The 25844-nt window shown below is 51.7% G+C and overlaps 1 protein-coding gene across 1 annotated transcript in view; it reads right to left on the bottom strand.

Annotated features, from left to right (window-relative positions):
* Positions 1-25844, bottom strand: part of LOC121081935 (hydrocephalus-inducing protein-like) — a 57061-nt gene that overhangs the window by 24891 nt on the left and 6326 nt on the right. Inside the window, exons 3-7 of the mRNA XM_040581284.1 lie at positions 17257-17388; positions 15976-16101; positions 14224-14343; positions 10690-10824; positions 3843-4042 (exon numbers count right to left, since the gene is read on the bottom strand). Coding sequence (XP_040437218.1) covers positions 3843-4042; positions 10690-10824; positions 14224-14343; positions 15976-16101; positions 17257-17376 — 701 coding nt within the window. The 5' untranslated portion in view covers positions 17377-17388. The remainder of the gene's footprint in view (positions 1-3842; positions 4043-10689; positions 10825-14223; positions 14344-15975; positions 16102-17256; positions 17389-25844) is intronic.

The following is a 25844-nucleotide window of genomic DNA, read 5'->3' as shown; positions in this document are numbered from 1 at the left end:
CCTTGTCTGCATACCCCTGCCCTCAGATAGCTGGGATGGGAATAACACTCCCGAGGATGACTTCAGGGGGTGCCCGAGAAAGAAGGTATCTTCCCATCTTCAAATTATCAGAAGAAGAGGATCCCACCGAGGTCAGGACTCATTCTCAGGACTGAGAAACAGAGCACAAGTCAGACACCGCACCTCCTGCCTCCCACCCCATGATGTACCCACGGGACAGCTTTGTCACTGCTGTCGCAGGAGCTTCGTATCCCTCACGTAGACCTGGTTCTCCAAGACCCAGAGGGATGCAAGGTCCATGCTTAACCTCAACTCTGAACTTCAGTGCACGTCACTAAGCTGTTCCCTGCAGCCTACAGATAAGAGATGCTAAGGAAACGTCCCTGACACACTAATAGCCACATGAAAGCCACTGCCAAGAGATGAAGCTGGCAGGCTAAACTGGCCTTTTAGCCATTAATTGTGAGCTGCTCTTTAGGATAATTCTTGTCCTGTTAGACCTACCCTGTTAGTGAATCACTACTGCTCCTGAAACGACAGGAAAGATAAGGTTTGGAGGTTTTTTAACAGCTTCTCTTCTGACATCCTTTTTAACTATGCCCACTTGTACGTTTGCTTTGTTGTACAACATCTAAACTGTCACAGGTCCAGATCTCCCAGCGGTGCCTTGCAATCCCCGGCTTGTATAAACTCATCTAGCCGCACCAGCCCGAGGGAGACCTTCCCAGCAGAACCTGCTGAGATCTTGCCCGTTACTGCCCTGCAGAAAGGGAGCAACTCCAGACTAGTAAGCAATTTCATAGGGATCTGTTCTGGCATCTGTTGTCCTGTCCTTGTACATCCTGTGGTAACTCTCCAATCCCACACCTCGATGTCGTATATGGGTCCTACAGGGGGCTCCTAGCACTGCACCTTGTAGCATCATTTCCTGAGCTTTCAGAGCCTGGTGGGACATTCCTTAATGTATCTTCTCAGACGGATCCTCTCTGACCCCAAAGCACAGCGTAGCACAAGGTCTGTAACATCAGGAAAAGGCAGTGCTGCGCTGAGATCTGCTTCCAGACGCCATTTTCAACTGAAACGTACTGGAGTGACATTTATCTCCCTGAATGCCATGGAGAAGAAACTCGTTATCCAGCCTTAACAATGAGAACGACAGGAAGAGACTTTCTATATTTACACTAGTACTGCTCTGACTCTCCAGCCTACTTGTCACGCTGGCTGGGAGGCCACTTCTTTCCTGCTGGGGTTGCTGGAGCCACTGAGCTCACCTGGGACCTCGGGGCAGGTACCTGGGCAACTGCTCACAGCACAAGCAGCAGGGAACCCACTGTCACACAGTGCAGTCCCCAGCACTGGCTGGAAGAACCGCTCCTGGCACACCATGGCCTCATCACACAGCGAGAAAGAACGTGGGAGTTCTGCTCTCGGGCTGCAAGGGAACGTGCTGACCTGGTCAAGAGGGGGGAACACTTGGATTCTGAGTGGGGGATACAAGCTTGGGGCACTACAGTCCAGATACTGGAGGGCTGGGCTGCCATTCACTGGGACACAGCAGAACTGCATGCAGCCGAGGGATGGGAAATGCAAACACCTGTATTTGGGGTGGAAGGATCCCTGGCAGTACAGGCTGGTGGGCACAAAAGCCTTTCTACGGAAAGGGAGCTTAGAGGCTGCAGCACAGGACATACAGGGAGATGCTGGGATAAAGGGCTTTGCACAGCCTGGAGGAGGACAGAGCAAGGCTGGTATTACCCGATCTTACTTCTCGTGTTGTGTGCACACTCGATCGAACTCTGACACTGGTCTTGCTTTGAGCGCCGTGTTTGCTCAGATGATCTCCAGAGGTCCCTTCCAAAGTTATTCTGAGTTTCTCTTCTCCATCAGCCCGATTCCATTTCACATAGCCCCCAAATTTCTCATATTTCCTATACATCTGTGCATATATGCAAACAGATGGTAGACAGACAGGCACTGGAGGAACTCAACCTCTAAGAAAGTTCCCAATGAAGAATTCATTATGACATTTTGCTGAACACTTAAAGCAAAAAAAATAAAAAGAGCAGAAACACAGGAACTTCAGAGTATTTAAAAAGAAATCTGAAGGAAAGTGGGGGTGACCTAATTAGAATAAAACACTGCTTATACTCAAAGATTTAAATCATCAGTTTGAAATTTCAAACTGGCTTTCAAAAATTTGTAATGAAATGGAAGAGATGACTGATGCCTTCAGCTGACATGGGAAATCTTACCAGCTTTTGATCTCTGCAGACACACACAATCCAGTTATTCAGAATTCTACTTTTTTGTGTGTCATATGAAACTTTTGTAACGCTTCCCATCTCTCTGTTGCAAATCAGGACTGAAAAATTTAATTGTTGAAGTTCAGCATAAAATCCCTATCAAGCAGGATTCAACACACGCTGGATCACTCAACGGAACAGTTGGCAAGGACGTTGCCAAGAGATGCCAGACACGACTGGGTATCTGTTTTGGTGGTGACGACTAGATCTGGAAATCCCAGAGGGAAGCTGCACAGGGATTTACAAGGTCCTGCCTACGTATTTCCACAGTGACAAGCAGCAGCCTGCTTGAATAGCATCCTGGAAGCCTGTTTCAACAACCTTGCCAGGCTTTGGTAGGAGCCTCTTGGACCCTCACGCTTCCCAGGAGAAAGAGCAAAGAGCCTTCTCTTGACCCCTGTTTTCCTGGGGAAGAAACTGAAGCAACTCAGGTGCACTAAGGCAGACAGCAGGTCTTTGCTGCGTTCTGGACCTCAGCTCCTGCACCAAGACCTCTGGGACCAAGCAACTCGGAGCTAACTACCAGCCAGCTGAACTGGTTTCCTTGCAGGTGCAGTGTCAAAAAGGCACTACCCTCTCCAGTTCAGCAAACTGGAAAACCAGTGACTGTCTTCTGAGACCAACAGGAACAGTACAGGCTGTCCACAACGCCGCACATGTCAGGCACCTGACCAGGAGACTGCCCAAATACCACGTGCTTGTGGCCTCCCAAGGAACGTGTATATTTGGCCAACAGGGCCACATACCCATTTCAGAAGGCACTGAAGATCAAGGAGCTTGCCGGTAGCTACTACAAAGTGCTAGAGCACTTTCCAGGAGATCTGAGAGAGACAAAGCTCTACAAGAGGCTCCCAACCCACGCACCAGGTATTTGCTGCATCTTTGGCCTGTGCCCCCGCTGTAAGGCATTCCTCTTTGGGGCTGTAGTGCAGCTTTGAAGCCACTGCCAGCTCATCTCCACTTAAGAGCTCATTCCAATGAAGAATATTTGATCCCAGGGACTAGATCAAACCTACTGGAAAACCAGGTTCTGGACCCCACAGGGTTTTTGTCAGGGTCTCAATACCAATTGCTTTGATCTATCATCTCTGATTGCACTTGCTACTCGAGACAAACTGCTGATAAATTCTTAAATGTCTCTTCCACCAGCTCAGAGCTTGCCCATTTCTTAACACTGCCCTTGGTCTGCAGGAACTGAGCTCCTAGAGCTGTCGTCTGCCCCGCAGGATCTTCCACAGCCCAAGGGCAGTCCAGCTGCCTTCTTACAATTGCTCTTTCAGTCTAACAGAATCAGCCTTGCACGGCTGTGCACTGAAGACACCGTTGCACTATAAAACTCCACTCTGCAGCTTGCAGAGTTTTAGCAGAGGTTGCGCCATGCTTCAAACACTGTAATCAACAGCAAACCCCACGTGCCCTGCCCATCTCCAGCCACGGCAGCAGCACGGCAGCTCACATGCTCTGGTTCCTTTTTGTCGCTGTTTCCCAACTATATTATCACACCACAGTGTTTTGCACAAAAAGAGATGAGCTCCCTACCTCTGCGTGCTGATGCAGTAGCGGGCCACCCGGTTACCAACGTTGCGAACCAGCAGCGTTTTCTGGGTGCTGTACTTGACGGGACAGGCTGAGAAGTTCACCTGGTCGGGGAAGTCCAGGATAGCTCGGGCACCTATAGCTCGGATAGGCACAACAAACTTCTCCCTTTCTGTGATGCAGATGAGCTCGTGGAAATAATCCTGCAGGGAAAGAAACAATCTCAGCACAATGCTTTTAGCACCATTCCCACGGCAGAAGGAAAACTGCTGTTTTCTAGGACTGTTGCAGTAGCATTCAATAACGTAATAATAGTACCTTTTACCTTCATGACCTTTCATTCCAGTAGCATGACTTGCACAGGGTTGTTAACTTGCAAAGAAGAAACAAGCCCACTGATTCACCCGCTTTCGCAGCAAGCTGGCAGCACCACAATTACCTGATGCTTTGATTCCGAGGCACCAAAACAGAGTCGCTTCACGCAAGGGATCACAGCACTAATGGAACCTGCTTCGATCGCCACCGCAGACTATTGGAAGCACCACTGAGAACCCAGCTGTGCCACAGCACTAACTCCAACGCCAGCAACGCGGCGACCTCGTTGAAGCTCGGCAGGGGATGCTCAGGTACGTTTTCAAAAGGACTTCACCACATACGTGAGCAACGGTCAGTCGCTGGGGAAATGCTTCACAAGCTGGACACGGTAATTGCTGCGATGCCAGGCGAGTGTAGGGTACAGCTGTATTTCTCACCCCCTCCCACAGCCTTACAGGGCCAAGGCTGGGGACACGCACCCTTCAAAAGCCATCTGACCCATCTCCCCACACCAGAACCGGCTCAGCTCTGCACCCAAAGTGTCCCTCGAGATGTTTCACAGGTACTTCAAAGCACTAACAACTCCAGCCCTGCCCTCAGCAGCCTACGCCAGCTCTGCACTGCAATTCAAGAGAGTTCTTCTCTGCCTAATCTCAGTTTCCCTTTACATCTCACCCCAGCCCCAGGGGACACAGAGACAGCTCTGGCTGATGCCTTAATCACACCCCTCTGTAAGGCCTGTTCTAGAGGAGTAAGTGACGGGGTGCCTGGTTAGCACACCCACCCCAGGCAGGCGGCATCGGGAGCTGCACACGGGGGACACTCAGACACCCCACCAGAGCAAAGCCGGCTGTGCAGTCCCAGCCACTGCCTTCTGCAGAACAGAGCCAGGCAATCCCCCCCCATCCCGGCTGCCTGGCGTTTAGCAGCAGGAAGGCAAATCAAATTACCAAAAGCATTTTACTGTAGGGATGAGCAGATCAGACCCCAGATGGATGGCAGGCACCGCTGGCTGCGCTGCAAGTACCACCTTGCCCCCATTGAAATCAGTGAGGAAACTGTTGCCCCAGGGCCAGGAGCCATTGCCCCCAGCAGGCTCTTATCGATGAGCTGATCAAAGCTCTGCTTCTCATCAGTCACTGGCTGCCCTGATTTTTGCCCCGGTGCTTTTAACTCATTTGATATTCTTGTAATTGTTGAAGCAGGAAGCGCTTTGATTTAGGAACCGCACACAGCGGCAAACTCCCTTCAGCAGAACTGATCCGGATTCCTCCACGGCTGGGATTTCCTGCTCCCATCCCCTCCTGGAAGGGCCCTAAGGCAGCCAGCCCAGGCACAGACACGTACCCAGTGCTCCAACACAACAGCTGACACCCAGCGCCTCACCCACCACCCAGCGCCTCGCCCACCGCTAAGGTTGCCAAAACAGATGCTGCCCCATCCAAGGCACAAAGAATAAAGAAGGATCTCTTTTTCTAGACATCTCAAACAGTCACCCTACAAACTGCACAAGGGCTTTTGCTTCTCCTATTTGGAAGGTAAAATACTAGCAAGGGAACTGCAGCAAGCAACCTGCAGGATTTAACATCATATTGCAGGCAAGGGTTTCATCTTCAGCAAGTCTTTGTGAATTAGCAAATTTGTACTCAATCTTGCAGCCCAAGCCCTCTAAAATAAAAGCTACGGGCAGCCCATATGACTTTAAAGCACCCATTATCTCCCGGGTACTTCACCTCCCAGACTGTTCAGATGCTCAGAAACTGCATTAGCAAATGGAGAGTGCCATTTGCTTTTGCTGTTGTTGTTATTTCGGCCACACTACTGTAACAAAGGCAAGTCCAATTGAAAGCTACCTGCCTTAGTCAGTCTTGGCATGCCATATTTACTTACCTCTCTCTTCCAGATGCCAGGTAGACAGAAGAGGATGCAAGTACAGATCAGCAGGGAGATAAAAAAAAAAAAGGAACTTCAACAATTGGAGGTATTTGAGGGAAGTAAAAGGAAGTAATTGTCAAGTCGTTGTCATTGCTAAGGAGCAAATGGATCAACAGCAATGCAATTAAGAGCCCAAGAAATAAATACCCCCCAAAAGCAAGCACTGGCAGCCTTCCCAGCTCCCTTGCTGGTGAGGGGCACTGGGACCACCTGCACAGCAACGAACAAGGAAAGGGAATTCTTTCTCCAGGGACCTGAGGGCAAGGCTAAAGCAGCAAGGGTTTGGTTTCACAGAGACAACCACGAGCTTGGGAGAGAAAGCTGCCTCTCGCCATTCCTGCAGATGCACATTATGCTCCAAGCCCCCTCTCCAGGGACACCGTGGGACATGGCATCCCGTGCAAGGCTTGACTCAGCACTTCAGAGCGGGCTGACCCTTCAGCCACGCTCTACCACCCCACCAAAGTGGGACCTTGCACCAGGCTGAATGCAGCGTCAGCCCAAACAGGGGGAAAGCCAAGGCAGAGGGGTGCTAGGCAGAAGCTGGCTGCTTGTGTCGCTGTGGACCCATGGTCCCTTAAGCTTTTGAAAGCTGAATTGCCCCCCTGGGGGGGGAACGGGTTGCAGTCTCCCCTGCAGCACTGCCTCGTGCTACCGGGACACTACCTCTGCTACACGCTTGCTTACAGCCTGGGCAACTGTTGAGACCAGTTCAAAATCTCGTTCTGCTTCGCAACTGCAAACCCTTAGCAGACTGTTTAAGACCAGGTTTCTAAATAGACATGCCTGGATGACAGAGGGGCTGCAACCCATCTATGCTCTAAAGTCTGTTGTGTTTAGACACAGCTTCAGGCTACAGATTTTCATGAAAACATGACTTCATCCTTCATACAACTCCCCTCTCCATTGCAAGGATGACAGACAGTTGTACGATGGTTCCCCTTCTCTCACACCCCTGTGACAAGCAGGAAGTTACAAGCTCTGGCCTTCCAGGTATCACCACTGGCATCTGAACTGGCACCCGCTGGAACTGAAGCAGCTGCTCATCTCTGATGTTGTTTCAGGCTCTCTGCAAACTCAGGGGCTAACGGTAATACTGCCACAGCGATATCAACCTTAGCTGCCCACAACACCACACTCGGATGTCAGATTTCCTGCATAACCCATCCTAAATCCTGCACTGAATTCCTTGCAGCAGACGACTTGCACAGAAAAGATCCTTGTAGCATGAGGTCACACGGCAAGCCAAGCAGGGAAAGCTCCCGCTGAAACCCTGATATCAAAGGCTGGAAAATAAGGGCCATGACAAGAGAGGAGGGACCGGAGGATGAAGATCCAGTCGCAGGAGAAGGGGGTGCCCCTGCGCCTGCCCCCCTCAGCTGCCGGTTCGCAGCACTCTGAAATGAGTCGCTTAGCTCCAGGTTCGTTTGGCACCGGGCCATTTGCCTTGGTCTTCTGCCCCTTTCCTCCCCACACGAGCCATCTGGAAAGTATACTTGGAATAGCTTCTGGGCGCTACAAAGCATCTAACAGGGCTGCGCTGAATTGTAAAGGACTTCACTTCACCAATGCAGTAACTCGCTGTCCTGTCGTATTTCATGTTAATCAATGTGCATTAATTCAGTCTCCACCGAGCACCAGTAATGAATTTCACAAACCTCACAGACTGAGCTGGCATTGCCGGAAAATAATGTATGGCTACAGTGAAAAGAGCAAGAGGGCAAAACAGAATAAGCTGTGCTGGTTTTATATGCTTCTTCCTTCCTTCTTCCTTTACAATAAACTATTAATAAGCCTGAAGGACACACAAATGGAAGTGTTTCTCTCTGTTGTTAATCTGCCAGTCAGTGCCACAATGGTTCCCAGTTCAGCAGAGACTGTCAGACCATAATGCAAGGACACGCAGGAATGTGGGCTGGCACAAGAACACCCACGCTGTACAACTGGAGCCACAAAACAGAAACGTGCAAATCAGAAGCAGCAAGAGTAACTAAGTGGAAACGCTGCCCAGCAGAAAAATTAGCAGTTCATTTATAACACAAGTGCCAATAAACCAACAGACACGTCAGCTGTTTATTTATTTTCTGACAGTCCGAGGACGTGGCACATTCCCAAATGACTGCGAGACAGTAGGAAACTGCTCATTTTCCAAGAAAGGGCTACGTGGCATTTCAGCCACTAACAACTCACATGGCCCGATTACTTAGGGCTTAGCCACAATTTTACTCCTTTCAATCAGGAGTGACTTCACTGAAGTCAGACTTACCCCAGGGAAGAACAGATTCAAAGCAAGAGAATTATACAAACCAACTCCCAGTCAGGAAGACCCGCATCCCAGTTCACTGGGTTACCCACAGTCCCTGTGGATCGTGCAGCATCAGGGATGTAGGGGTTGTTCAAAGGCAGCACTCCTGAGCCTTCCACAACTAACACAGATACTCTGCAGGCAAGCAACTGCAAGCCCAGCGCAGGTGGCTTTACAGAACCATTTCCCAAAGCCTGCCTCTTGGCCAAGGGCTTTGCAAGGTGCTCTGCGCCTCCTGACCATGCTACTGATGCATTTCTAGCTCAGCTACAGCACTCTGGCACTTCGCTGATTCACACTCCATCACGTATGAGCCAAAACATTCCGTTTGTACAAAATTCTGGTTCTGCTGTACAATCCCCATGTGCTCCTCACTGAGCAGCACGCATCCCTCTCCCAATGTCCTGCAAGGAGCACAAAACCCAGTTCGGCAGAAACCGCCGTGGTGTCGCTGAAGCTGTGCAGAGGACCTTGCTGGCACAGCTCCCTAATGCCACACACTCACCAGTTCAAGGGCAAGACAAGGGACAAAGTACTGGACATGAGTGCTCCTGGGGGTTCTCTCACCCTACTTCTATTTGGGGTGATGTTCATCTGTTGCTCTGCTGCTTCTCTCTAGTTGAAGAGCAGCAATTTGCCCTTCATGGGAACCAATTTACTTCCACACCCAAAATGAATGCTAATTCATACTAATAAATCGCATTTTAAAGGAAGCAGCGTCCTCTGCAAAGCCTACCTCGGTGAGATTAAGCTCTTATGTCACTTGGGCAGTATGGAGAACTGCCCTAGGCCAACATCATTTTTACCTTCCATACGAATGACGTAAAACCATTTCTCAGTCCCTCCCCAAAGCAACAGATCATTTCACAAGCTCAGGGAGCCAGGGACCGCAGGGCATTTCCTCTCTAGTTTGCTACAGCCACGCTGTTTGAGGATAGGACAGGGCATTAAACTGAATCTAAGCAGCGAACGCAAGATGAGAGAACAGCTGTGCCCAAAGGGATCCTGCGCCTCTGGCCTGGTGCGGAAACGCCAGCTGGCTCAGAGCGACCCCCTCACCTTGCATCACCCACAAAGTCACACAAAGAACCCTGCCAAGAGGCAGCAGAGTGCTGGTGCAAAGAGTCAGCCTGTCTGTATTCCCCTGCGATGCTTCCTCCCTTCCATGCCATGTGCTAAACCCTTCTGCATTAACAAGCCTCCAGACGACACTGTCACCCCTTCACATCACGGCACAGTGCAAGGCTTGCCAGAGCCACAGCACCGATGCTCCAACCTGCAAGCAAAAGCATGGCACACGGGGCAGGGAATAGGTGCCAGCTGACACAGCAGCCACAGCCACATGCACGCAGGCACAGCCACACCAGCGTGACTGCCCAAAGGCTCCGGGGTAAGTGTCTGCCTGCAGATTCTACCTGCCCCTTCAATGCCTGGGTGTGCTCCAGATGTCTCTGTCATCTGCAGCACACCGACCCCCTGCTGATTAAAGACATCTAGAGCTCAGTGCGGCTGTGCCAGGCTGGCTCCCCGCCACGAGCACAGCGCATCTTCTCCCCTAGAATCACAGCTGGAGCACAGGCAGGCAAGTATCCTCAGGGGCAGCACAGCGGCAAGGCTGGGACACAGAGGCTATGAAAAAGCATCACCTTCGCTCCAGCCCAGGGTGAGGAAGGGAACTGGTTGCCAGATGGGAAAGAGGAAAGCTCTCTGCATCTATTCACTCCTCTAGTCTTTTCCATCATAATTAAGCCCCTAACACTGAGTAGAGAGGTGGGATGGCTAAACATCAACACTCCTCCTGGCCATTTTCCTACTGTCACACGTGCACCTTCCCCTGCAAATGCCCAGGAAAGCACAGGGAGGGAACGCACAGCCCGTCAGTCCCTGCTGCGGTGGCATCGCATGGTGCTGCCAGCCAGGCTGCCTGACCACAGCCTAGAGCAAACCTTGCAGCACGGCACGGGTTATAACCAGTGCGCAAGGAAAGTGCCGGCTTCAGACAGAACGTTCCGCTGTCTCACTGCTGTGTCCAACGTGATACACATTCCAGTGACTCCAGTTTTCAAAGGTGGTGGTCCTCACTCTGATCAGGCTCAACTTCGCGTCCTCCAAACAACAGGTCAATTTTAAATAGGCTTTTGTTATTTATAATTATCAGAGCAAACCCATAACCATACAGCAACGGACAGATATTAGCAGTGCCGCAAAACCCACAGCAGACGCCCCGTTCTGAACCCAGCCCCGCAGCTTCGCCTCCCGCTGAAGGCACCTGTCTCTTGGGACCTCCAGTCTCACCTTGTTCTCACTGGGGGTGAAAACGATGTGGAAAGTCGCAAGCATGCCAGGCGGTACTTTGCGGCACACGGCATGGTGGCTGATCAACTTGAAATAAGGTGACCTCTCCAAGGTGACCTTCAGCAGCTGAGGAACCTGCAGAAAAGGTAAGAAAGTATGATTTTGCAGCTCGTGGAAACAGGAGAAGAGACCTGCCGACAGCCTTCCTTAACCACCTTTCCAAAGCACTTTTAGCTCTGGAGGTACGTGCACATAATACACAAGAGTCAACATTAATCCCTTCTGCCTGGGCAAAACAGCTCACGGCCAGAGGCAGCAGGGCAATGAAGGAAGGGCCAAGCAGGGAAGACACCAGCAGCACCGAGATAGAATATCTGAATCAAGCCACCCGTGTACTCAACAAGCCCAAAGAACCTGCCGGCTTCTGCCCGTACACATCCAGGCAGTCATGCCCCTAGAAGGGGACTGTGTTATCTGAAGGCCAAACAGTACGTGTTAATCCTGGGGGAAGGAAGAAATGCACTTTAACGTGCTGCGTTTGAGCGGGGCACTCAAGCTGCGGTGCTACAGTCATGCGGGCAGACCGGCAAGAGGAGGAGACCACACATACTGTGGCCTCACTGGGAATAAAAGCAGGCCTGAAGAGCAAAAGGAGGACCATGGGAAGACAAAGAGACAACCCCACAAACTGAGGATGGCTAGGAAAATTCACAGGGAGCTGTAAAGAAGCAAGGGAGAAGCACAATACGCTACAAGGAAAGGCTGATGCAGAGGATGAGAGCCAGCAACTTGACAAAGTGATGGAAAGCCAGGCGACCCCCCAGGCTGTGCCTATCAACTATGGGCTCCAAAGGCATCTTCTGCCTCGAGATACATGACCGGCACTGACTGGCGCTGGAGTCTCGGTTTTAAAAGCCAACCTCTGCTCTCCGGAGGCTCCTGCTGCCTGTGACCGTAGCCAGGCAGCTGCCAGCGCAGGCAAGCCAGATCCCTGGGGACCCCTGCCCACCCCCAGCAGTCCCTGCAGGCACCCTGCTGCACGGTTCTGCCCTCTGGGACACCACCAGCACACAGACAGCACACAGGCATTTCTCAAGCACATTGAGAGCGACGCCTGAGCACCAAATCTCAACGTCTAAAGCAGGTGATTTGGACTGACGGGCAGCTTCACTGACAAACAACAAACCCACAGGAGGCTTGGAAAAAATGGAGGCTCGTTCTGCACCACCCACCCGAGCCTGGTAACCCGTGGCCAAGGCAGTCCTGAACTCTCCAAACGCCCTTGGAACCCAGCAGGGTCCTGGGGCAGCGGGTTCCAGGAGCCAGTTTCACAGTGCACACAAGCAGTTTGGTCACCAAGTCCCTTAGGAGAGGAGCACGTGTGGCTCAGACCTTCAGCAAAAGCCACCCGGAACACCTGAGGTGCTGAGGAACAGCCTGAAGACAGAAAAGCAATTGTACAACACAGGTAAGAGCAGTAAGTATATAGCGAAGCACTTCTGTAGTTGCATGATTACAGAGCCTCTACTTGGAATATATTTTGCTGTCAGCTGGATTTTTAGGGGGCAAACAACTTCAGGCTGCCGTGCAGTATAAGATTCAGAAGAATCTGGGAAACCAACGCGAAAACTCTGAGACAGAGCACAACACTGCTCTGCTCTTCTCCAGGACATCGCCAAAAGCCAACAAAATTAGAATAGAACACTCTCTCAGGATTATCATCTCTACCTTTCTGTATTTAGAACATACCAAGGATTTTCCTTAGAGCTGATCTTACTTTTACACCCACGCTCTCCAATGGTTGAGGTCTTACCGGCTTCAAAACTAGTTCGGTTTGGAAAAAAACCCACATTCACACATTGCCTCCGCCTTTACAGGGCACGTAAATCCCAAGGCGCAGCTGGACAAGTTTATTATTCCTTACTGGGAAGGGCAGAAATGTTACGCAGATGTTCTTTTCCACCCGAGGAAGCATGAACAGAGCAAATCAACTGTTTGCCTGTTGGCTGGTACTTGGCAAAGATAACCATTTTGAAGTGCTGCATGGATAATGGAGCAGCTGAAGCCAAAAGACTCAGTGGGAATGAAGCAGAGAGTAGGAAGAGAGAAACTGAGGCACATTTTAATTGGGGAAGAAGATACCTACAGCAAGGGGTGCCCAAAACCCAGTGTAGACCACACCAGTGGCATTCCCTGGGTGCAGGCACCCATGCCACATCTTATCCACGTTCCCAAGTTAAATGCCAGACCAGGAATGGTGCAGTACTCTCCAGGAATAACTGAGGGACCACACACGCATCCTTCCTAGCCAAAGGGTCTTCCCTTTTCACCCACATCCCTGTCAAAACCTGTTCTCTCAGGAGATTCTTGGACTTCTCCCGCTGTCCTTCCACCCGCAATACACCTTGGCAGCTTTTTTTTGTTGTCCACCTGTTTGTCCCCCCCAGCAGGTAAATCTGGAAATCTGGGGGGAATTCACCGGCTCTTGCGCACACTTCCATCTTCCCATCCCACCCTCCCCTCACGCATACCTCTTATTCTTCATTACAGAAGAGTACCCTTAATTACACCTCTCTTCCTGACCTTTCTCTGCTGCCAGTGCACCTACTGCTACAGATCAAGAGAAACCCTCGCGTGTAGGAAAGTGTGCAGGGAGAGAACACCGAGCTCAGCTCCTTTCCTCCCTCTGCCTTTTCCCACCAGCTTGCTCTTGGCACATGCCTCATTCCAGCAAATATTTCCCCAACTGAAATTCAAAAGGTCTCAATTTCCCTCTTTACAGTGGAACAAAACTGCTGACATTTTCCAACTTTTCCATTTGCAACTTTCTTGGGAAATCTCAAAATGATCAGGTTTTTCAAGCAAAGGTGGAGACCTCCGAGGGCACTTGACTCTGAACGTGCTTGTGGCTCTCCAAAGGGAAAACAGAGCATCACGTTGCCTCAGAAAAACCTGAGCAGAACCCAATTAAGCTTAGCAGGAGCCTGAAGGGGCACCTAAAGGCCTCCCGCTGCTGATGCTAAATCAGCCTGCTTCCACTGCTGTTTCAAAACACCTTTCCTGAGGCGCTGTTACCACTAATTATAACTTACTCCAGCATAAAGTGGAGAAGACCCCACCCCGAGCTCTGACAGCCCGTTCAGCTCTCTGTGCAGCTCACCCAGAGGCAGAGGTGCCCTGTGGAAACCGAGATTAACCACGGAGCCACCAGGACGCGGTGCACACTCGAGGGAAAGCACGAGGGCAGGGAAGAACTGTACAGCCCCCAACATTCCCAGCCGTGCAGGGCTTCCACGGGGAAAGGTGCTGACTAGAAAAGCTCCTTTCAGCGAGGTACTACCAACACACAGCCAAAACCAGGGCAAGAAACCTCAGCATGGCAAGATTTCCACCATCTCGCAAAATAAAGGTGGCGAGACCTTTTACTCCGGATGCGCTGTGCTGCAGCAGGTGACTGGCTGTGCTGTGCACCGCGCGGACAACACTGCTCTCCAGTTCCAGCACAGGGTTAAACTTCCACATCCCAGCACCTACCTTGTCCTCGTTCCTCAGAATCAGTGGCACTTCATAGACCTCGTAGGGGACGTAGCTCTGGAATACCACCTCTGACGGGAAAGGCTGGAACGAGTGCTGTTTCGGGGACGGTGCCGAGAACTGCAGATGCAAAACAGAGTTTCAGCCGCTGGGAGAAAGATTCATCAATCAGAGAATACTACATCGGTCCCCAGTGAAGTACAGTCTCCCGGTGAGTACGCCTGCCCAGCTCACGCCAGGGGAACGGCAGCTCACCCACCTGTGCTCTGAGCAGATCAAAAGTTTCTGGGCCACACCGAGCAGGCTCAAGCGAGCAGCTCTTTTGCTGGCCGTTTCTCCAGGTTTCCTGCTCCAAAAGGCAAGGCAGCGCTTACCTCCGGCAGAGCGCTGGGCTAACAGTCACACAGCTCCAGAGCACTCACTGCGAGAGCCGTAAGCACTCGTGCAGCAAGTGAAAGCCAAGAATTTACAGGAGACTCCATGGGAAACAGCCTGGGGATTATCTTTACCCTGAGACAGTGACCAAGTCCAACCCATCCTCAAATCTCTTTTTTGATACACAGCCTAGAAACCATGAGGAAGAGAAGACAGGCCAAAAAGGAACACCGCCGTTAAGAAAGCAACAGATGAGGTGATAAGGTTCAGCTCCTTCCCCAGCACTACTGCGCAACTTGAGTAAGGCTGGACTTGGCATCTCCTTTTCCCATGAGCTCTCAACGGATGCTTCATTGCAGTCCATTACTGCCATGTCAGTTAGTACCACCACCGAAGCGTGCCTGACGACACACAGAAACAGCAAACGCTTACAGCGCAGAGGCATTACTTGGAGAAAATCCCTCCCTGCTTTGTCTCCCCCCTTCCAGCTGAACTCTTCGCACTCACAAGACACAGGCACATCTCCTGCTTCTGCACAGCAGTCAGGGTCGTGCTGAAGCCAGGAGCCACAGCACCCGGCCAGTTCTGTGCGTGCTCGTCCGAGGCGTTCCCAACCTCACACGCTGTCTAGGGCAATCCCCAACCAATTTGTTACAGGTCTCTTGCTGGCACTTTTCCACTCAACAGCCTACCTCAGTCATCTACCCCTTTGGAACGTGCGTTACACTAAGCAGATGTGTAAGAAGAGCAGCTTTCAACATACGTGTAAGCAAACACTGATCCAGATAAAGCACACCCGCTCCCCTCTGCCCAGCGCCATTCCCCTGTGTACCTGGCAGCCTGCAAAATCTAACACCCCGTAAGGGTCCCACTCGTCGTTCCAACCCAAAGCATTCATGCAATTGCTTGAGCTACACCTTGAGTAGCTACCGTAGGCCCTCAGCCCCCAAAGGCCAACGCAGCCACCACTGAGGGCATCCGATGACCCCAAGCGTTTGACAGAGACTGCACCAAACCAAGGGCTGCCTATTTCAGCAGGAGGGTGGGAAATTGCAAGCTTGCATCCTTGTGTCCCGCCCCAGCCTTCCTCCGGTATCATGCTTTAGCCACAGAAGCTCGTCTCCAGCAAAAGCCACCAACTTCAGCAGAGGTGCTTTATATGGGCTTAGTGCAGGCCAGGACTTCAACAGCTCACTGGGGGAAAACGTTTCACCTTTCCCCCAGCAGAAGGAACTCCACCACCACCAGCAGCAGTTTGAAACGACAACAGGACTTAGTCACCAAAGTATTTAGATAAGCTGGAGGCAAGCCTGTCACAAGCATAGGCCCACTTCAAATGTCACGTCAAACAGCAAGAAAAGGGCAAGAAAAGGCTACCTTTTGACGGGAGGCTTCGCTCACGTCGAGAAGCTGGGTAACCTGGGGCCGCCGCATGTCCCGAGTGCTGGCCAGCCTCTGCTTGGTGCTAAGAGTCATCTCCTTCAGGAAGGCAGAGGGAGTCAGCTGAAATGCAAAACACCAGCAAGAGCTACAGAACTGCCTTCGTTCAGAAAGGCTTTTCTTGTTCAAGAGCCACTGATGAATAATTTGTGATCACAGCCACTAGGATAGTCCTGGAAGTCCCATAATTACCCGCTGAAATATTTAACATCAGTAAATTAATGATAGAGAGCGGAATACACATGCTCCAACCAAGTGGCTCTGTCCCATTAGCTTCTCCTTTGTCATTTGATGTGACATGTTGGGGGATTTGGCTCTTCAGGCATTTGTTTCCTCTTCAGATTTGCTGGATTGAGCCAGTGACCTTTGAAGAAGGTCGGGAGGAGTTACCAGCAACCCCCTAACTCCATCCTTGCACAACGCTTACAACCACCACACGCGTGGAGACGTCACTGCTGGGTGAGTCAGAGGAAAGCAGAGAAGCAGTGTTGTGCCAAGACCGAGGTGGAGAGGAATGGCTCCAAGTTTTAGTTATCTCTTTTGAATTAGCACTTGTTTTCTCTGTTCTGGCCTCCGAGACCCCTCCACAGAAGTATGCAGAGAGACCTCCTCGACAGAGCCTCAGCGCCAGGTCGCCTTCAGCCAGGTGAGCTCTGGTCAGCAAAGGACGTCTGAGGATGGGGAGGAGGAATTGCCCTGACTCCGCTGCTGCCTGCAGCGCTGGGTCTGTGCTCCACACGGGATACGGGACAGAACAACTGGTCTGGAACCTGTTCCATCTGGGACCAGCCATGCCTCTCAAAGCCTTTGGGCAGAGTTTGAGCAGCCCACCACATGCCCAGCTGCCTGGAGGGCAGGTATGGTCAGAGCAGCGCTGGCAAGCATCCCGACGTGACAAAACATTGCTGCCCACACAAAGGGGACAGAACGAAGCACACGCTCACGCTTCAGCTATTCCGGTGCAATGCCCGGTACGTCCATTTAAATTGGCTCCGGTGGCACATCCAGACAGACTCTGGGCTTGCCCTGAAGCAGCACACAGTCCATCCCCTACTGCACCATGATCGCCACCTCCGACAGAAGCATGGCAGCAGAGAGACGGGGAGGTGGTGTCCAGCTTCACAGTGCGGCCAGACAACAGGAGGGGCAGGTAGAGGAAGGACGCGGGGGCAGTTCCCAGCCTTACACAGCTCCTACCTGGCCGCAGCAGGTACTTACAGTTGCAGGCTTCTCTGTCCCTCTGGCTAGCTTCAGATTACGAGGCACTACCACTTGCCTCGGGAATCCACCAGCCATCCTGGAGGACCCTGTGAACGAGCAGGGCTTTCCAGTGGCCATGCCTCAGTTGACCTGCAAGGAACAGCAACGGGACTTTGAAAATCCAGAATCCCCTTCATGGCAGACCCAAAGGAGACAGCTGTGTCTCCAGGCTGTGGCATCCTTCATAACTGGACAGCAGGCGGCCTCCCCACCCTGTCTCATCATTAGACCATGTTGAAGCAGAAGAGTGAAGATTGATAGAAGTAAAACCCCACAACAAACATTCCCTGAGCCAAAACAGCCTTTCACAAGCCACACGCACACATCAGAGCCTGCTGGCATTTCTCACCTTCTCCCCCCAACTTCCATCTATTTTGGAACTATTTACTGGAATTTTTATCCAAATCTCGATTAATACCCAAACTGTCCTTTATTACTCTTCAAAAGTTTTTCGGTGGGAACAAAAGGGAAATGTCACTTCACTGCTTCATTTTGCAAAAGCAGCTGACCCGATGCGACTCTGCGCCTGACCCTACTAAGCGCTCAGATTATTAGGAACAACCTTAAAGCCGGGGATCGCTGCTGCCCCGAGCATCAAAATCAGACCGCTCTCCTACTTTGCAAACCAAATGCCCACCCTTTGTGCAAGGAGGTTGGTGATGGTTTTAACTAATGGAGCACAGAGCTCAGTACTCTGATTATCAACTATGGTTTCTCAAAGCTAATTTGGTTAAGTTGCAAAAATGATCCAGCAAATAGGACTCCTTCCAGGCATGAAATTGCCACAGTGACCAAGAACCTTTCTCCACGGAGAACGAGGGCCCCTTTTTTCACTTATTAACACCCAAACTCAAGGCTCCCTACAGGCTTTCGAAGCTGTAACAGCAGAAAGAAAAGCATGAAACCATTCAAGCTGCATGAGCAATTAGCTCAAATATAAACGCAACGTATGTGAAAGCAGGGCCACTTATAGGCTATCCTCATGGCAGCTCTTCTCCAGCATCCTCATCCTGCAGGCTGCATGGGTCAACAGGTCCATGGGCCGTTCTTTTTCTACCACCAGCCTGCTGACGACCTCTCCATCTGCATCTCAAAAAGTGCGGGTGCAAGAAAGGGAAAGAGGAGAAAACACCCCCAGAAAGCGGGTCTCGAGCACCGACAAAAATCAAAGAGAGGTCTGTACAGCACTTACTAAGCACTACTTTGGACTAGAAATCATTTCCCCTCCCTTCCTGGCTAACTGGACCAAGGGACGGATGGATTTGCCCACTTCTTATTTTATGGGACTTGAAAGACCCAGCTCTACCCTAACACTTTCTGACATCCCGAAATTAAGCAAAAACTCACAGATCCCAGCTTCAGGTAAATTCATCCAGACACTGCAGACAAGCTACTCATTTCTTTGAGGAGTACAGAAAAACCTCCACGCTGACTTACAAAGCAAGAACTTAATTCCTACTTTGCTTGCCTGGGGAGGACCCCAAGCATATCAACACAAAAGAGAACAGGCAAATCACCGTCTTGCCACAGCTCCAACAATGCCTTTGGGGTGTCCTCTGTTGTTGCACCTGGTGAGTAGCCACCTATGAGCTTGTTCCAATTAACCGTGCACACATCTACACACACGCCAGCCGAGGACATCCAACTTACAAGGCCATCTCGGCTGCCAGGGAGCTTCACGCATTTTCAGCGCAGCATACGGCATAAACAAACGCTTCCCATGAGACTCACGGCCACAAGCAAACCAAATCAGCACATCTGCTCGGCAGGGAACCAGGAACCCTCCGCTGGAAAACCAGCATACATTATCTGGAGCTTTACAGTCCGGTCAGGGAAGATAAAAGCTGGCTCTCCAGCCAGCTAGCTTGTGGCAGCTCACTGCAACACGTGTCCCACATGTTGTCCAGACACAAACCTGAGCAGGAACTGCAGAGCTCAGATATGACACCCCGGTGCGCTCCAGGCTCCAAGACAGACGCGCTCTAAAGAAAGGGAACCGGACGCTGGGTGATGCTTCCTGCCTCAGAAGGCAGAACTCCAAGACAGACGTCAAGGTGAGACCCATCAGGGCTCTCACGCTTGGCCTCAGATGCACTCACAGGGCTGCCACCACGTGCTCCTGCCCACCGCTCCCCCACCTCAGAAGCAATGCCAGAGCCTCCCCGGCTCGGCACAGAAGTGACTCCTGCCTGCTGCAGGCAAGCAGCACAGCTGGAGCCAGGCTTCACACTCAGAGTGTTACCGAAATCTCGGAATGAAGAACTTATCGACACCAATGTGATGTAGATAAGCAGACACTTCTTTATTAACGGCCGGGTGCGTGAGCGAGTCCTCTCACGATCAACGCACACCAGGTCCCAAAATCAGATTCCATATATAGAACTTATTCATACATATTCATTAAATATTCACGCATAATCATAACATTTCCCGTAAATCATTAACATACTCTCCTCCTATATCCGATTCTGCGCAGTAAAGCTTAGAAAGGTCTAGAAATGGGTCTGGGGTACGATTTGGGTAGGTGCTATATGAGTCGGTGGTCGCGATCTCCCCCTGCCGGAATTACCTTTTACTAAAGTTCACGGTTTCTTGGCAGGCACCTACAAGCTGTTCCAGTCGACTCTCCCCAGTTCCCATTCATCTCATATTCTGACATTTCAATACACCTCTGCGTACAGAAGACTGGTTAAGTACAAAGGAACCTTTCAACCCTAGAGTTATTACCTAAGTTTTAACAATGGTTCCAGCCCCTTCTTCTAGCCTTGCTACAGGACGTATAGAAGATCTCATAACAACTTTTACTGTGCAGCTATAAGTTTCTTATAAGATTTTTTTTTCTTATCCTTCTATATTTTAATTTTATGAAATGATTTTATAAAATCAATTAATCAATCAAATAAAATCAATCAATCTTAACTTATTAACAAATCGATAAAAATCTTGTCTGGGCTGACGAGCAGGGCTGAGGAATGGATTTGGCCCTCTCCATCTCCCTGGGAGGGCGGAAAGGTTTGGGCTGGAAAACCAGAGGAGTTCAATGGCAGGGACGCAGCTGAGTGTGGGAGCAGGGTGGTTGGGTTTGAGAGCAGGCTGAGATGCCAGCATTGGATGCTGAGGTGCTTGCAGGCTTTGCACAGGTTCCATGTGGCTTCTGCCATGCAGCTCCATGAAGGCACTTTGCAGCTAGCGGTTTCCCTTGCTAAGCACCTGCGGCTGCTTTGTCAAGTCCTCTTGTTATCGATTTGTTAATAAGTTAAGATTCATTGACTTTATTTGATTGATTAATTGATTTTATAAAATCATTTTATAAAATTGAAAAATAGAAGGATAAGAAATATTTTTAATGAAACTTATAGTTGCACAGTAAAAGTTGTTATGAGATCTTCTGTACGTGTAGCACACTGCGCTACAACACACTACGCCCAGCTTTTCTGGTAGGAGCACAGACTGGTGGCTCAGTCTTGCTTTGGCATACACAATAAATCCTCTTCTTGCTTCCGCAAAGATAAACCATCTCTCTCTGGAGCAACTGCTTAATTTGCTTTTCTATTACACTTTGCTGGAAGAGCAAGACAAGGAGATCTGTTAAAAGTGAGAATCAGGATGCTATTGAACAATTTTGTTCAGTTAAACCATCTTGCCCTGGTCAGGCTTCAGTAGCATCATCACATTTCTTGCTTAGAAATCACCTGCTTACCTATAATTACCATATCAACAGCATCTCAAGGAAGCCAGGAAAGGAGAAGCAGATTTTCCAAGACTACTCTTTTGCCCCTCCAGCCCGCTGCTAAGTGGTTGAGTGCTTTCTAAATCAAGCCTTGCTATGCAGGAAGCCTCACCTGTCACCTTTATATTCCAGTCCACCTCTGATTTATCACTTTGATTCTGCCATCCTGCAATTTATTACAAAAGCTCTGCCATAGCCGAGATAATTAATAGGAGCCTCATGTTATACCTTCCTGTCATTTCTTTCAATAAACTTCAGCTGCCAGCTGACAGTGAGAGCAACCAAGCTCACTTCCAAGGGTCTGCTGGAGATCCCTAGCCTCACGTACTATCATTTACAGTAACTCTGGTTCCTGCCTGAAGTATTTACAGTACTATTGTCCCTTTCCAGGCTGCCTCACCCAGCATTTGATCTCGGCTACCCTAGCTTTGCAACTTTTTGCAACTCCCTCTTTATTTACTCTTTCTCTGGCACCCGGACCGCATTTCATAGAATCATTTAGGTTGGAAAAGACCCTTCGGATTGAGCCCAACCATAAACCTAACATTGCCAAGTCCACCACTAAACCATGTCCCTAAGCACCACGTCTATGTGCCTTTTCAATACTTCCAGGAACAGGGACTCTTCCCTGGGCAGCGTGAAAAAGCATAAGACCAGTAACCTCCATTCTGCTGATCTGCAAGAATTTGTTAATCCACCCTTTAAGTGCACACCAAGATGGAACAAGGGACACTGCCAGCAGCCCTAAACACCACTCACTCCCCTTGTTTCTGCACCATCTCTTAGTTTCTGCACCATCGACTCGCAGCGCACAGCACAGGCTGCACGGTGTTCACGTACCCACCAGCTGCCTTCACCTGCCAGGGCCCTCAGAGCTCGGGCATCAGCCGACTTGTCCAAAATGCTCCTACGAGCCTTAATCCAACCCAAAGTGTTAGAATCTCAGTCTTCAAAACTTCCTCAGTGAAAAGTTACGTATATTCATGCCCAGTTGTCACACAGGAGCTTCTACCTCTGGCAGAGCATAAACGTTAACCCAGTTTGAAGACACCAGAGTGGAGGCAGGGAAACAACCAAAAGCAGAAACACAACCCCCCAAGCCGGCCTGGGCTGGCTCCAGCCTTCTGCCTGCTTCTCCAGCACACACACACACATTACTGGCTGCCAGAAGAGTAAATATTCTGCATTTCCTGGCTTGCTGCTGTAATACCACAGCACTGGCTGCAACCCCAAGGTGTTACAGAGGAAGCTTTGGCTTCACCACCAAGTTACTGCTCATCCTTCAGTGAAGGGGTGAGGCTGGACAGCCTGTTAAGAATCATCTGCTCCCTCCTGGAGCACTCTAGCCTCTGCATTTTCTCTAGATGTATACACAAATTGCTTTTTCTCAGAAAGTCACCTATGGATTTAAAATGCAAGGAAAGCAGTGAGCTTTGCAGTCACTTCTACCTGGGCCATCTGTCCGATTTTTCATCGCGAGCCTTCACAGCATTTTGTAGACAGAGCAAGAATAACTCATCTCACCCCTCATTTACAGACGGGGCAACGCAGGGAGAAAGCAAGATGAGGAGGGCGAGAGCAGCAGCAGCTAAGCAGGCAGCTTCCATCCCCTCCACGGTTAACCCAGTCCGGATGCAGGCACATCGACACCCCGTGGGAACGGGAAGCAAGGAAGAACCAAGTTTTCTTTGGGGGAGCAAAGCTCGCTCCCCGTCCGGCTCGGGAGGGGAGGAGAAGGGGCTCCAACTGCCGGTGCCTGGCAAGGGATGTCTGCAGCCTCCAGGTGCCTCAGGAGCCCCCCCCACACACACACACAGGCAGCCACATCCCCCACACCCTCCCCCCACAAGCAGCTTCCTTGCAGGGACACAGACCCCGCCGGAAGACGGGCACAACCTCCTGCCGGGAGGCGTTTGGCAGGAGCCGTGTCACCCCGGCCCAGGCACAGCCCTGCCTCTGCGTCCCCCGCTCCGAGCTGCCCCCAGCCCCGCTCCCAAGCCCTCCCACCCGCAGGTGGCCCCGGCACCGAAAGCCACCCGCCACCTCACCGGCGGGGCCGCAGGGACACCCGGCGGGGCCGCAGGGACACCCGCGCACTCCGCACGCTCCGCGCACTGCCGGTCGGTGCTGACAGCCAGCCCCTTGTCCCGGCTGCCACTTCAACGGGGACAGTGGCTAATGCAGGGACAGTGGCCGATGCCACCGTGGCAACCGCCGGGACAGCGGCCGATGCCGCCGTGGCAACCGCCGGGACAGCGGCCGATGCCGCCGTGGCAACCGCCGGGACAGCGGCCGATGCCGCCGTGGCAACCGCCGGGACAGCGGCCGATGCCGCCGTGGCAACCGCCGGGACGCGGAGAGGCACAGCAGAGGGCTGCAGGGATGCTCAGCACCCAGCCGGCTCCCACCCAGCCTCTGCCAGCCCAGGGGGACCCACAAACAGGAGCCCAGCTGTGCCCAGCTACCACACAAGCTCACGGCTTCAGCAGGGAGCTCCCACTCACCCCTGCCCCAGGGCACCTGGAACCAGCCGCGCTGCCCTGCACTTGCTGGGCACAGGCGCTGCAGGTGCCTGGCTAGCACAGCCTGCTCTCCAAGCACCAACAGCAGCTCAGGGAACGCGTGCAACGCCCACAGCAAGCATGCAGCCACACTGCCTCCAGCACACCCTCCCAGCTTCAGCACAGCCACAGCCCTGCCCGTCTCACCCCAAAACACGGCAGCCCTTAGAGAAATTCATGGCAGGACCCACAGGGTTTCCCCCGGGGCTAAGAAAGCAAGCCAGCACTCCAGACTCAAAGAGCCACACGCCACCTGGAAACACCCACTATGACAACAGAGCCTAAAAATCAAGCCACACAACCCACAGAGGTGCCAGCACTGCCCTCAGAAGGGACCAGCTGCTCTTCTGGCCTGCTCACTTTGGGATAACTTGGACCCCAGCTCAAGCAGCTCACCCGCTGCGCTGCCACCGCGCCCCTCGCAGCCTGCCTGCGGCAGGGCTCTCGGCGCAGGCTCACACCCGGGCACAAACCAGCACAGCTGACCTGTCCTGCTCGGGGAAGCACCGCAGCCAGCAAACCCTGCTAAGCACAGCATCACACACAGCTCTCAGCTCTTGACAGAGCCCACAGGTGCCCTTACGCCCTCGCTGAGGAGCTCGGGCACCAGGCACACCGGTGGTCCCTTCAGACAGACGCACTTCACCTGGGCGCCTCTGCCCTGCCCTTGTGCAGGGCCTGACACAGGGCTCGAGGGAGGTCAGTGCTTGCCGAGTGTTGTTTGAATCCCTCACGTTCCTTTCAAGGACGCAGAGGCTCCTCCAGCTAGGAGGACAGGACTGCTTCTGTGGCTGGTGAGACCACAGTGGAAACATGAAGCTGCATAAGATGGCAAACGAGAGCCCTTCCAAATCAGACAGCTGGAGACTTATTCCCACTTCATAGGAAGCATCGCTGGTATTTCATCAAGAAGCCAAGCAGGACACCTCAAAGCCTGAGCCTTGGGCATATGCCATGGGATCGCAGAGTGTGAAATAATCATCCAAAAAGAATTTGTGTTGTATATTAATCTTCCCCATACTTCCTTCTCAAAAAGGCTTCTGCCCAAATAACTGGACCTCAGAAGGCCCACAGCCATTATCGCACTGCACCTGGGAACACGAGCATTGCAATCCTGGGTAACTGCAGCCCTTCGGGCAAGGCTCAGCCTGGTACAGGAAAGGGACACGGGGCCGCGTCTGATCCTCAGCACAGTCTTTTCCAAGGACTGAGCAACAAAACACAAAGGCATGCAATAAAAAGGCACCCCGATGTGCAGCACATCACCCTCCGGTGCCTTCAGCACGAGCACAGCCAGGGCTCACCCTCCTCCCTCCGGACTTTGATCTCAGAGTTACATGCTACCCGTGGGCCACTTCACTTTTAGCCTGTGCTCCCTACACTGCCACCGAGATGAGCCAGTCATTACTTGGCAGGGGCAAACGCAGGGCAGGGAAGCAGGGAAGGCAGGACCCACCATTCTTCCCAGCCAGCGCCTGCCTTCGCCAGCCTCTGATCACAGGCCAGCTTGCTCACCCCCATTTTACCCCATGGACATTGCAATAGGGCTACTTCACTCTGTTTTCTCATATAGGTTAAGACCCATCGGGATCTTAGAGATTTCTGCACAAAGTTTAGCCAGTTTATTTTTTATCTTAGACAGGTTCAACCTGAAGTAAAACAGAGTTCACAGTACAAGAGAAGCCTGGGACAGGGGAGTTCAAGCATGCTGGACAGAGAGAAACATGCTCAGTTTTGGGGGGCTTTTTGTTTGTTTGTTTTTTTAATGCATACACCTTGACTTCAAAGCCTTTTTCTCCTTTGCTCCTCTTCCCACATCCCAACTCTCACATGTAATGGAGGCAAATCTCTATCTGCTGTTGCCAGACCCTGGGCTGGACATACCCACGCCCATCAACTGGAGGGCAACTACACCAGCGCACACACAGCAGCACAGCTTGTCGCTGTGGAAATCCCAAATTACAGCACTGAAGAGGTCATCGCTCGGCAAGAGCACGCCAAGATGGTCTGCAGGAGCTACTTTCAGCCACCCAGGCTAGAGAAGCACAGCACCCAGAGGGCCCCAGCTCAGACGGGCTCTTCAGCCTCCCTGCAGTGCCTATCACTGGAGGGGGAGCGTGGGTCCCCCTTGCACAACCCGCTCCCACCCCACGGGAGGCAAACTCCCTTTGCCAGGGCCTTTAAACACCCAGACAAAAACCCTGGCAGGCAGCAGGAAAGAGCTGATGCAGCCCTGTGCAAGGGGAGCTGCAGAG

The sequence above is a fragment of the Falco naumanni genome (assembly GCF_017639655.2).
Source record: "Falco naumanni isolate bFalNau1 chromosome 21 unlocalized genomic scaffold, bFalNau1.pat SUPER_21_unloc_2, whole genome shotgun sequence".
Lineage (NCBI taxonomy): Eukaryota > Metazoa > Chordata > Aves > Falconiformes > Falconidae > Falco > Falco naumanni.
The sequence above is the reverse complement of the archived record's forward strand: the minus strand, read 5'-3'. Positions and strand labels throughout refer to the sequence as shown.